At 34.7% G+C, this 13,120-nt stretch overlaps 1 protein-coding gene across 1 annotated transcript in view; it reads left to right on the forward strand.

Annotated features, from left to right (window-relative positions):
• Nucleotides 1-13,120, forward strand: part of SYCP1 (synaptonemal complex protein 1) — a 61,130-nt gene that overhangs the window by 42,348 nt on the left and 5,662 nt on the right. The window contains exons 25-30 of the mRNA XM_070939866.1: nucleotides 1,576-1,686; nucleotides 5,447-5,539; nucleotides 5,907-5,981; nucleotides 7,709-7,735; nucleotides 8,191-8,337; nucleotides 10,967-11,107. Coding sequence (XP_070795967.1) covers nucleotides 1,576-1,686; nucleotides 5,447-5,539; nucleotides 5,907-5,981; nucleotides 7,709-7,735; nucleotides 8,191-8,337; nucleotides 10,967-11,107 — 594 coding nt within the window. The remainder of the gene's footprint in view (nucleotides 1-1,575; nucleotides 1,687-5,446; nucleotides 5,540-5,906; nucleotides 5,982-7,708; nucleotides 7,736-8,190; nucleotides 8,338-10,966; nucleotides 11,108-13,120) is intronic.

Below are 13,120 nucleotides of genomic sequence, written 5' to 3' on the forward strand. Positions count from 1 at the left end.
CTGAAAATTGGGGGAGGTATATTTTAAGTGGTTCAACTTCTGCATTAGAAAGAGGTTCTAGATAATTGTTGGGGAAGAGTGGTCGGCTTCTTGGGCAGTCCCTTATGGCAGGGTTCACCAACCCCTGGTCCATGGACCGGCACCAGTCTGCGGCTTGCCAGAAACCAGGCCTCGCAAACAAGCGAAGCCCCACAGGATGCAGGCAGCATACAAACCCACATCCCCTCCAATCCACGGAAAAATCTTTCTCCACAGAACTGGTCCCTGGTACCCAAAAGATTGAGGACCACTGCCTTATGGGCTCTCCCAAGTATCTATTTTTTCAACTCTGTTGTTTACCGTCAATATGAAACGGTTGGATAAGGACATCTCAGTTTGGGGTGACACATCACTAGTACATTGATGATACTCGATAGTAAATCTGTAAGTTGAACTAAAAAGCTGTCAAGATATTGATTAGCTGTACCCCGATGGCACTGAGCATCTGGAAAGGGTGAAACAAGATAAGGTTGAACTCAAACAACACAAAATTGCTCTTTGTTTGGAAGCCATCTAGTTCTTGGTTCCATTTTTAAGTCTGAATGGGGAGCCACTCCTGAAGAAACAGCTTTGTGATACACCTTCCTAGACTCATAACTTTTAGTGGCTGGGCAGGTGGAGGTTGTGATCAGAAGGACCTTTGTCAGCATCAGTTTGTAATAGTAACTCATATCGTCATCACCTTTGCAGTGCACTTTGCATAGGAGAACATTTCAATACAAGCTACAATTGCTACAGGATACAGCAGTTCTTGGGCTGAGAAGTCCAAGAACACTATCACATTAGACTGATACTTTCAAGTGTCATCCAGTATTGGTTTTGACCTCTAAAGCCCTTAATGGCTTGGTTCCTAAATTCTTGTAGAACTGTTTTTTAATGAGTAAAAATGTATGGGAATGGCATAATGGGAATGGCATAATGATTGGAATAATTGGTACTCTGGCCAGAGTATCTTATAGGGAAAAGGGCCTGGTGGCTTAGCAGACTAAAAGCATTGTGATTAACACCAGCTGTCTGCAATTACTGTAAGTTCGAATCTCACCAGGCTCAAGGTTGACTCAGCCTTCCATCCTTTCTAAGGTAGGTAAAATGAGGACCCAGTTTGTGGGGGCAATAAGCTGACTTTGTATAAAATATACAAAAGTATGAAGGCTATTGCTTAACACATTGTAAGCCACCCTGAGTCTCCGGAGAAGGGCGGCATATAAATCAAATTAAAAAAAAAAAGGGCAGCATAAAAATTTAATAAATAATATTTTAATGATATTTCCCTCCTAAAGATATACAGTAGTCCGACTCTTGGAGATCAGCTGGATGTCTGTCTTGGTTCTATATCAAATGTAATCAAGATAGATTCCAATTCCAAATGCCTGTTTGAAATTAACGTTGCCTTATATTGATTGGTATTATCTGAAAATCCAGAAAATTATTATATTAAAAATATAGCTAATTCAATGTATGTTAGCCTAATTAAATTCATTTAATCATTTTCTCTCATTTAATCACTTTCAGTCATATGTTTTGTCTTGTTTTTAGATAGAAACAATGAATTCTTTAACTAATGAAGCAGTGGCAATGCAGAAAGAAATAGATATCCGATGTCAGCACAAGATTACTGAAATGGTAGCACTTATGGAAAAACATAAGGTAAGCATAGCCTTTTATCTACATATAAACAAGGGATAGATAATACAATGCTGACCATTAGCACCACTGCCTGTCAGCAACCAATCCTCCTCTGTGTCTATGAGGGCAGGCAGCTCTCTGTCTGGTCGACCACCTCCTCCAATGCCTGAGGGGCCTGGGCAGCATCATTCTCAGCCCCTGGCTTCTCAAACATGCCAAATGAGATGTGTTATCCCTGTCAGACAGTTCTGGTTCCGGTTCCAACTCTTCCTCCTCCTCCTCTGAACCTGGCTCCAATGGAGCCATGACACTCAGTTACTTAGTGATCATTTGAAGCTGTAATGAGCCTCCCCAGAACTACTTACGACCCGGTTTTCAAGTTCTGGCAGTCTTTCCCTCCCAATTTTGGTGCTTGACATTCAGCCCACCTTCATGTTTTTGTGACTGCGATTCATGACTTTTTTTTGCTAGGAACCTGTGTTTACTTCTGATTTACTTAGGTACAATGGGCTTCCTTAAACATGGTGCTCACTGAAGGACTGTGGCACTAAAAAGGTTGTAAAACTGGGCATGATCATATGGTGTCCCATTTAATGACCAGCACAAATTACAATCATAATTCAGGGCTCAATTCTGGTCATAACTTGAAGACTACTTATATACTACTTCTCCCTACACCTGGCTTTGCAACCTGAGTCTGGAGAGTGAGTTTTGACTTTTCTCTCAGAAGTTATGACTGTATGACTAACCTTATTGCTGATATCCTTAAGATTTATATTGACTGTTTCCCTATGACTATTATTAAGTGTTGTACCTTATGATTCTTGATGAATATATCTTTTCTTTTTATGTACACCGAGAGTATATGCACCAAGACAAATTCCTTGTGTGACCAATCATACTTCGCTAATAAAGAATTGAATTCTGTTCTGTTCTGTTCTGTTCTGTTCTATTCTATTCTATTCTATTCTATTCTATTCTATTCTATTCTATTCTATTCTATTCTATTCTATTCTATTCTATTCTGCAAAGCAAAGGCTTATAGGAGGCTTATTACAAATTTCAGGTTCCTTTCACTTTTCATTTCTACTGCATGCACTCACTTTTATCTTTCTGATAGGGAGTTTAGAAGGAGGGGAAATCTTTTTCACTTACTTTTAATTCCCTGTTCTGAGTCTGTATTTCTATTAGAAAAAGCCATTTATATCTGCTTCTCGAAAGAAGAAATTTACCATATTTTTCAGAGTATAAGACACACTTTCTTCCCTCCTAAAAGAGGCTGAAAATTTGGGTACTCCGAATGTAGCTTTTTCTAAGCTTTTTTTTCAGCCCTAATGAGGTGCTAGAGAGTGACACAATCTTTGCCTGTTCCCTCCAACTCTCAGCTGTTTTAGAAGCTTTTTTTTCAGTGAAGTGATCTTCCGTGCTTTGCCTGCTCCCTCTGACTCTAAGCTGTGAAGCTTTTTTTCAGCCCTAACGAGGCGCTAGCAAGTGAAGCACTTTGTCTGCTCCCTTCAACTCTCAGCTGTGAAGCTTTTTTTCAGCCCTAATGAGGCACTAGTGAGTGAAGTGATCTTTGCCTGCTCCCTCTGATTCTCAGCTGTGCTTTAGAAGCTTTTTTTCAGTGATGCAATCTTCTGTGGTGTTTTGCCTGCTCCCTCCGACTCTCAGCTGTGAAGCTTTTTTCCAGCCCTAATGAGGTGCTAGCAAGTGAGGCACTTTGCCTGCTCCCTCTGACTCTCAGCTGTGAAGCTTTTTTTCAGCCCTAACGAGGCACTAGTGAGTGAATTGATCTCTGTGGTTTGCTTGCTTTTTTCATTGCTTTTCTCTCCAAAGATCAGTTGTACTTTAGAAGCTGTTTTTTATCCCCAAGCAGGGTCTGGCCAATAGTCTGACCAGACTAAGGACGCTGGCCAGATGAATACGTGGTAGGCAGATTTTTCCCCCCCTATTTTCCTCCCTAAAAACTAAGCTGCGTCGTATACTCCGGTGCCTCTTATATTCCAAAAAATACGGTAAGCAAGGACCAGTGAGTAGTTACTATAAAGCAAAATGTTATTGCAGAAAATTGAGGGAAAGATGATATCTGAATAGTAAACATTAGCAATGATGAATAATTATATCTCAAATAGATTAAGCATTTTGAAGTCATTTTTCTTACTTTAATCATTGTTCTGACTATATGAAGAGAACCTTAGAATGTTTTCTGAGCCATCATCTTGAAAAGGAACACCTTTCCCCAATTGCCTTCCTGTTTGGGAAACTGAAGCATTGTTTTAGTATGGCACAATCTCTCCCACCTCATCTTTCATAATTCTTAAGCTGCTGTTCCTATGCACATATTCTTTGAAAATATTCTTATTAAACACATGGGTCTTTCTTCCATATATGTACTAAGTTTGTATATGTATATCTTAGAACATATATGGAAGAAAGACCCATGTATTTAATAGGGATATTTTCAAAGAATATGTCCGTAGGAACAGTAGCTTAAGAATGATGAAATATGAGGTGGGAAAGATTTGGGCAGGGCAGTTAAATCTCAAGTAATACAGCCAGTGGAGCTGTCTGGCTTGTTCTATTGCATTGGGAGAGGTGAAAATTGTTCAGATCTCGGTCTTTCTTTTTCTCTCTACACAGACATCATATAGACATACATGCATTCACATACCCATATGCAACCTACATTAGTGTAGCTGCTGTCTCATTTCCAATGTGAGTCAAAATTGCCCTTCTTTATTTTTGCTTATGTACAGGTACCTGATAGTTGGTCTTCCATATGTTTGATATTCCCATGTCCCAGCATAAAAAATTAGATGGAATATGCAGTTTCAGTGAGGTGGTCTCTGCCAGCCACAACAGTTTTAGCTATGAAGGCATATAGCTACTAACCAGAAATGTGATAGTACATTTGCAGTAAGGTTACTATAGCAGAACGTTCACCCTGAAGGCTCTTTTTCCTTGCAACCTAGAATGTCCATACAGAAAGTATTCGCTGTCATAAGAACACCTTTGCCCAACTTAAACATGCCACAGACTGGTGGTTTCCATTGTGAAAACATGTCTTCAACAAATGTTAAATATGTCACCTTCAAACCACAGCAACTAAACTATAAATGAACTTAAAGAGGAAACAAAGAGAAAATTTGCTCCTTGTGATCAGTAGGTAAAGAGTTGCTAAAGAGTCTGTATAACTGAAGTCATTTAACCAAGCTGATTTATATTTGAATAGTCAAAACCGTATGACTTACAGAATTTACAGAAAGGTCCTTTGTTTCTAATAAGTTTTGATCAGTGATTAATAGAAGTGGCCTTATGAAAAGAGCACTGTTCAGAATGAAGAGAGCAGCAGAATGGCCTTGTCATTTCATTTTGCTGTTCAGAAGGGTCTTAAATGCATGTGCAGCACATTAACAGACACTACTTTTCTTGGAAAGAGACATCTGCTTGAGGCAGATTGACTTCAGTTCAGTACTTCTTACTGAAAAACAAAAGGCATATAATCTCCATAGTAAAAGTTGCTGGTTAAGATAAATCATGTTTACCCCATGCTATAATGTACTTAATTGAAATAATATACAGCCATTTCCCACTCCCTTAATAATTATATCCAAATGCCATATTACTCTTAGTTCGGTTCTTAATGATATTTCATATTAGGGACACACACCATGGAGAAAATTTATGAGGTCTCTTAAGAGTTGATGATGATTTGATGGCACATAATCAGTATGGAATGGAATAATCCTTTTTTTAACTACTAAATATCTGTTCTGTACAGCACCAATATGATAAAACAGTGGATGAGAAAGATACAGAATTAGAGTTTCATATGACAAAACTGCAAGAACTATCATCAGAAATAGAGTCTTTGGTAAGAATATCTTGTAAATTATTTTCAGATTGATGTGCATTAGATGCAGGTGCTTTAAACTTTCTATTTTTCTGAAGTATTTGCATGGCCATACTGGCTAGTATTTGGATGAAAGAACACTAAAAAAATTCAGAGTAAAACTGCAAGTTTAAAAACTTCCTGACAAATGATAACAACAAATTACTTAGGTGTTTTTGCTGTGAAAATTACATAGTGGTATGCATTTATTCACCAGAATTTGAGTAAAACTTTGTTTTTTAATAGTTCCTTTTTTCTGCTGTATTTACTCTTTATTCCTTTAAAAAAACTGATGAGTATTTCACAGGATCTGTCCCAACTTTATTTCTCGCATAATTGTTCTTCTCAGAAAAATGAACTTTCTTGTAAGAAAAGTGAAGTTTTTTCTCTTCAGGAGCAGCTTAAAAGAGAAATTAATGACAAGGTATGTCTTCTGAACTTACAGTACAGATACACTGCTGTTCAAATAATAAATTCTTAATATTCTTCCATATAACTAGACACTAAAATATAAATCCTAATTTATATTAGCATAAAAGATGTAATCCAGCAGTAATATGTATATAATATCCATTTAAATAAACCCTTATCTGATTTTTAATTACAAACTAATTAAAAACAAATTACATACCTGAAAGAAAAGGTTAAGAAAAAGTAAACAGCTTTTATTCTTTTTAATAAAAAATAAACATGTTTGAGGGGTACTCTCTGAACTTGATTTTCTTGCAGATGTTTCATTACTGAAACTAGGTAATATCATCAGTGCTGCATTGATTATATTATCTAGTTTGGGTAATGAAACATCTGCAAAAAAACAACCAAGCTGTTGTGACTCCGACCTCCGAGCCCGTCTTATCGGAGGGAGAAGACTTCGAAAGTGAAGGAGAGGAGTTGGCAAGGCCTCCCTCTCCAGGACCCTCCTCTCTGGCAATGCCTCAGGTGTCCTCCGAAGGCCAAGAGATAGGCCAGGAGCCAGGCACTTCCGAGCAGCCGCAGTTAGACAGCGACGGAGATGAGTCTTGGCTGGATCCTCGACAGCGTCGGAAAGATAAGCGTGCGCAGCAGAGAAAGAGACGTGCCAGAGATTAAGCTTAGTCTCTGGACCACACCCCACAGGGGATAAAAGGGGATGTGGTGGCCATTCAGGCCTTGTGATGGACAAAACTGAAAAGCTAGCAAGTCATACTGCGTTTCTGGAACTTCGTTATATGCCCTCCTTATTATGGACTGGACTTGACAATTCTTTGGCTTTGTGGATTTATTTTGGTGTATCGGACGGAGGAAAAAAACCTCCCTTTGTGAGTAAAGTCTTTGGCCGGCAGCTACTGAGTTGCTGCCAATTCGTTATCTCAAAGGAATTTCTGACTGCTGGTTTTATTAACTCCTGGCTGACTGTTTGTGTGCGTGTGTGAGACGGGAACAGAACACAAGCTCAGAGCACCGAGGACTCCTCATTCCAACCCTGAGCTACAAATATTCTCCTTTATTGATAAAATATGTCTCTTTAACAGTACTTTTCTAATACGGTTACTAAACCAAACATTATTAAATATATTACGAAGCATACTGTATTCAACACTGCATATTTTATGGAATAACTTTATTATCTTTTAGATAAATATAGCATCTTCAATTAATTAATATCAGAAGAAGCCTTTTGGAAATTATAGTAAAAGTGGAATTTGTATAGTAGTTTGCATTATTCGTCAATCATGAAGCAACTTTTATGCTGTTTAAAATATATTTTAAATATGAAGAAGAATAAAAACAGATTAAAGGCTAAGACCTAAAGTGTTAGCAAATTTGGAAAAATCTGAAGTGGACAGTATTCACCAACCGTTTTAAATAAATTGTACAATATGGTCAATAACTTCAAACAATTATTGAGTCAAGGCAAGCCAAATCTGTGCTGGCTTAGTTTTAATATTTTTACACAATTAGATATATTGATGGTTACTAATTTTTCCATTCAACTGAACTAGAAAGTTAATGAGGCTTATTTATTTATTAAATTTTCATTTACTAGATTTTCAGCTGAGAGTAGATATTAAGGTTGCTTCTGAAATTAAATGACTTCTTAATCAAAAGACAAGTTACATATTATGAAAAAAAATCTTTTTACTTGCTTTTTTTTCTTTTTTTTACCTTCAGGAGAACCTAGCCAGAGAAGTAAATCAGGTAAGGAGAGCATGCAGATCATGGCTTTAGAATTCTTTCCAACTCTTTCATAATAGTTTTGTTAAAGATCATGTGGCTTTGAACATTTAGGGTTTTTTTCCTGATCACATTGCTATCTGGTCTGGCTCATTTTTTAATCTTATTCTAACTTGGCTGACTTCTTCCCTCCAAATCAAATTTAGTTTTGACCTGTTCAGCTTTCAAAGTATGATTGTTCAGTTTTCAGACATAGTCGTCCTGATAGACAGATAAAGTCCAGAGTCCCTTAAGGTAATTTCTTTCCCACATTCTGTTTGGTTGGAAAAGAATAAAAAACAAAGTGACTTAATAGCTTTCTTTGTCAGAATTTCTTATACTTTGAAATAATTTTATCTTAGAAGTTAGATTAATTCAAGTTAGTTGAATTTATGTTTTTTTTTATTCTTTTGTACTGTTCTTACTATATTTAATTTTAGAAACTACAGGCATCACTTGTAGAAATTCCTAAAGCTACTAGTTCAGATTCTCTGTCAGTTAACTCCCAAAAGAACATATGTCAACATTTTATACCTGTTAATGAGACCATAGAATATACAGAGAAGTCTTCGTGGACACCTGCCAAGGTTTGTTCCTTAACAAATTATTTTATTTCTCTTTCATTTATTTTAGGTTTACAAAGACAGTTATTGTGAAGCTGGTTTTCAAATATTAACTATTTGATTTTTAGAGAAAAATGTTTTTAAAATATTTTTTATTTTTATTAATTCAAGCCTTTTGGGTACATTAGAGTCATTAAGGCATCAGGCTAGAAATCAGGAGTCTGTGAAATCTACTTCTGTCTTAGACACAAAGCTAACTAAGTGACTTTGGAATAGTAACTCTTGCCTTAGGAAGGAAACAGCTGCATATATTAGTAAGAAAACAGAGGGACTAAAGAAGATCAACAAGAAAACAAATAAAAATGGGGGGTAGAATAGAATGCTTACATATGTATTTACATACAGTATAAATATAATCTCTAACATAAATGTTATCATTTTTAAAGAAAAGTATTGTTGTAGTTGCCATAAACATTACACTGAAGTGAGATTTCAAGTGCGAATTAAAGAAAATGATATTTAATACAGGGATTAAGAAAAATAAATAAAAATTAAAAATATAGTTAAAAAACTAAGAAAACAAAAATGTGTTTGCAAGAAAAAGCATTTTAGCAACCCTCTCCCTTTTGTTATTTTTTCTTTTCAATGAGTATTAATGGGTACGCATTTTTTATTATTTTTAAACATCTGCAATTATTATTTATTTAGATTCTTTTAATTATGTTTAGATAGTTTTCTTTTTTTTCAAAAAAATTGTGTCTTAATTTGCCTTGTGTTATATATTGTATATAAGGAAATAATTCCTGCTTAAGTGTGGTTAGACTTAGGTTACAAATATATACAGTCAGTCTTTCCATTGTCACATTTTCTCTGATTTTGGACTTTAAAATCTTGTATTGTCAGCAAGATTGTTTTCTTTTGCAATGTTGTGTGTGCGCCAGATTCTTGCCGCTGTCAGCATGTATCTTAATAAATTGTGATGCTTTTTCATTTTGCTTTCGATGATCAATATTTGTGGTTTCCACTGAAAATTTATTGTCAGACTTTTCTGAATGCTTTGGTATTTTTTTTCCCCAAAACGTTTGAGTCTTTTTGCATGAGTGCTATATATGGCAAAAAATTACATTTTCAATATTTATTGTATGATCTATCTAGGTTGGAAATTATTGCAAGAATTTTATACCATTTATAGAACATATACCAATTTTCTCTCATGTTGTGGCTAAGTGTAAATTTTATTATTTTTTTCCATAGTTCCACTGTTACCCTACTTCCCCTAAAATAAGACATCCCCTGATAATAAGCCCAATTAGGCTTTTTAGCGCATGCATGAAAATAACACCTCCCCCCTCCACCTGGAAATAAGCCCTCACCGAAAATATTTAAACATGTGCAGCTGGTCCCCGCCATTTCCTTTGGTTTCCTCCATGCGCCCAAAATAATAAGACCTCCCCAAAAATAAGGCCAAACACTTATTTCGGGGTTCAAAAAAAATATAAGACAGGGTCTTCTTTTCAGGGAAACACAGTATTTCTTTAAAAATAATTTTAGAGCATACCAATTTTCTCTCATGTTGTGGCTTAGTGTAAATTTTACTATTTTTTTCCATAGTTCCACTGTTATTTCTTTACAAATTTACACTCATTTTATCATTTTTAATTTGTTTTGTCTTCATGTTTTATATCATATTGGTATATGTAATCATCTTTTTCTTATATTAATTATCCTTGAGAAAAAATATTTGAAGATGATGATGATGCTAGTTGGGAAATTGTTGGACTTTCAAGGAATTTCAATTTTTTAAACAATTTTATTAAATTTCAAAAAAAGAGATAAAAATGCAAAATTACAACCAAAGAGAAAAGATGGAGAGTAGAATAACAAGGAAAGCTTTAAAAGTAAAATTAAAAAAAGAAACATCACAAATAACAAAAAAGGATTACTTCCAACATTCTTCAATACAGATACAGTTGTACAATAAAATGCACTTTAACAAAAAGAAAACAGATACAAAACTAAAAATATAATGATATATACTAAAAAATCACTTAATAATTGCAACAGTATATATAATACCATAAGCAGTCTGAATTAAATATATAGCCCATACATACATCATATTATGAATTCCAAAAATAATCATAATATTACTAGATTACTAATTAAATAATATATGTATGTTTTAATTAGTATAATTAAAGTTTTAATTATACTTATTAAATAGTATAATTTAATACTAATTAATTAGAAATTAAAAACCAATAAAATACTAATTAAGCACGCACATACACACATAAATTATGTAGTATAATGTAATATGACCCTAGGTACTCCTCAAAGGGTTTAAGGAATAGTAATGCACATATTTGAACTTTTTTCCATGTGGTTCAGTCTTTCTGGGATTATTATTACTTTGACTCATTAGGATATTTCATATCCTCTCCCTAGAGTTCAAGTCCTGTTTATGCTCAAACAAAAATGTTAATGTGCTATTACCTTGTTGAATCATTTTAGATGCCTTCCGTCATAAACTATAACAAATTACATCAAGTGAGACATTTAACATTATGTTGCTTAAAAGGTTTTAAAAACCTTTTACGGTTTATCTGTTAAAAGCCATCATAACTTGTTTCTAATATTTTATTTTACATAGACATATACTGTAAAGACACCACCAAAATCTAAACTGCTAAGAGAAAGCACCAATTTAGTTTCAGAAGGAAGAAAAAAGAAAAGAAAAGTTATTTTGGAATTGGATTCTCGGTCAGACAGCTCTGAGAACACTGATCTCCTGGTATTTTAAAAATTACTCTGTCTTTTTATTGAAATGACTTGGAATATGTTCAAAAAGTAGAATTATTTTATTAATGATAAATAGTAATATTTAATGTAATATCTTCAACTGTTGTGGTTATTCATGATTCTTATTTTTCTTATTTTTATATAAATAATATAAAATATTATTATATAAAATCCTTATTTTTAGAGCAAGAGCAGGGCATTCCTCAGAACTTGATAAAAATTATGAAAAGAAAGTTATAAATGAAATGAAAATGTTTAAAAATTGTAAGTTTATAGGTATAGATGATATGACTGGAAAAATGTAAATATATAAGATGGTTGTTTGGGCTAGAGAATTTTTTGTTGACTCTCAACTTGCTTGTTAACTACTAAATAGTAAAATATTGCCAACATAGTAAGAAAGACTAGAAGATACAAGCAACTTACTTCAGAGATTCCTTAGTAGCTTCTTTGCTTCTGGTTTGTTGAATTTTTCCAATTGATGGATTGACTTTAATGCTCCCGGTTCGGACTGGATTGCCCGATCCAGTAGCGATGACGGCAGGTGGTTCAGAGAACCGGTAGCAAAAATCCCTGCCCACGCCCAGCTGAGCTGCGCGATCATCAGGGGCTTTTTTTTTACTTTGAAAAGCATTTTTTCTTCGGCTGAAAAAATGCTTTTAAAAGTGTAAAAAAAAAAAGCCTGTGACAATCAGGCAACTCAGCTGGGATCATCAGAGTCTTTTAAAAGCATTTTTTCTACAACCTCTTCGGCCGAAGAGGTTGTAGAAAAATGCTTTTACAAGTTAAAAAAAAAATTGGTCACGCCCACCCAGTCACATTACCCTACCACCACCATGCCACGCCCACAGAACCGGTAGTAACAAATTTTACATTTCACCACTGCTTTATTGTAATTTTTTTTTGCAAACCCTATTACATTGTTTCAGAAGGGGGTGATGCATTAGCAATAGAATAGGGAATCATGATGAAAAATACAAAGACATGTAAGAGCAAAACTAGGAAATGATGTAGAAAGAGCTTGGGTTTACAGAATAATGCCAAAGATGAACAACTTAAACTAGAAGACTTGCTATAGTGCAACAAGATAAGTAAATTCAATTTAAATTCTTATGCCTCTCTTAATAATCTGCAGTATTATTCAGGGAAAGTGAAGCACTTGTATCTCTTGAGGATGGGATACAATTTGAAGATGGGGAGGATATGAATATGTGAGAGTTGAAGTTTTTTGCCCTGGCCTAATATTGATTTGATGTATCATGTGAATTAAAAATACAAAACCTCTCAAGGAAAGTGAGCTGGCAATATAGAGATGACAAAGATTGGAAAAACAAATCATTTTGAGACAATTATTACATTACCATGACCTGAGTAGAAACTTTCCTTGCCCAAACAAAACTATGGTGCAGATTACTGCAAGTGAGATGAATGGGAGCAGATAAAATTCTTTTCACCCAGCTTCTTTGATGACATTAACCAAAGTGACCTAATGGACAATTAGTGGTTCTAATCTATTCTGGATATAAAACAAATATAACATTTAAATGCCCTTTCTTCTTGCAGGAAAGCTAGAGATTAGGGGTGTGGGAGTAAGCAGAGGGAAAAAGGTTTAAATTATTCCTGAACAGGTTTTTAAATATATTGATATTCCCCTTTTCTAAAGGGGCAATATTCTATTTGAGGCAGAAGGAAACAATGGCAATTGGAAAAATGCATCAAATATATTACTTTCCAAAAGAAGATAAGCTGGTATAAGGAATCAGATTCAAGGTCAGATCTAACTAAGCATGAATTCCTGGAACAAATAACGGAGGGACAGCCAGACTGGAAATGAGAGGAGAAAAATATTTCCAATCCAACCTTTATCAACTTGTTCTTACCTGAACCAAAATAGATCTTTTATTTATTGGAAATAGTAAAGGGCTCATTAACAGCAGCTGCCATTTCCAATTAATCATTTAAAACTTTAATCCCAATAAATTATAAAAAGTGGCACATTAAATAC

Source organism: Pituophis catenifer, unplaced genomic scaffold (genome assembly GCF_029215685.1).
Source record: "Pituophis catenifer annectens isolate HBS135680 unplaced genomic scaffold, rPitCat1.0.hap2 SCAF_3, whole genome shotgun sequence".
Lineage (NCBI taxonomy): Eukaryota > Metazoa > Chordata > Lepidosauria > Squamata > Colubridae > Pituophis > Pituophis catenifer.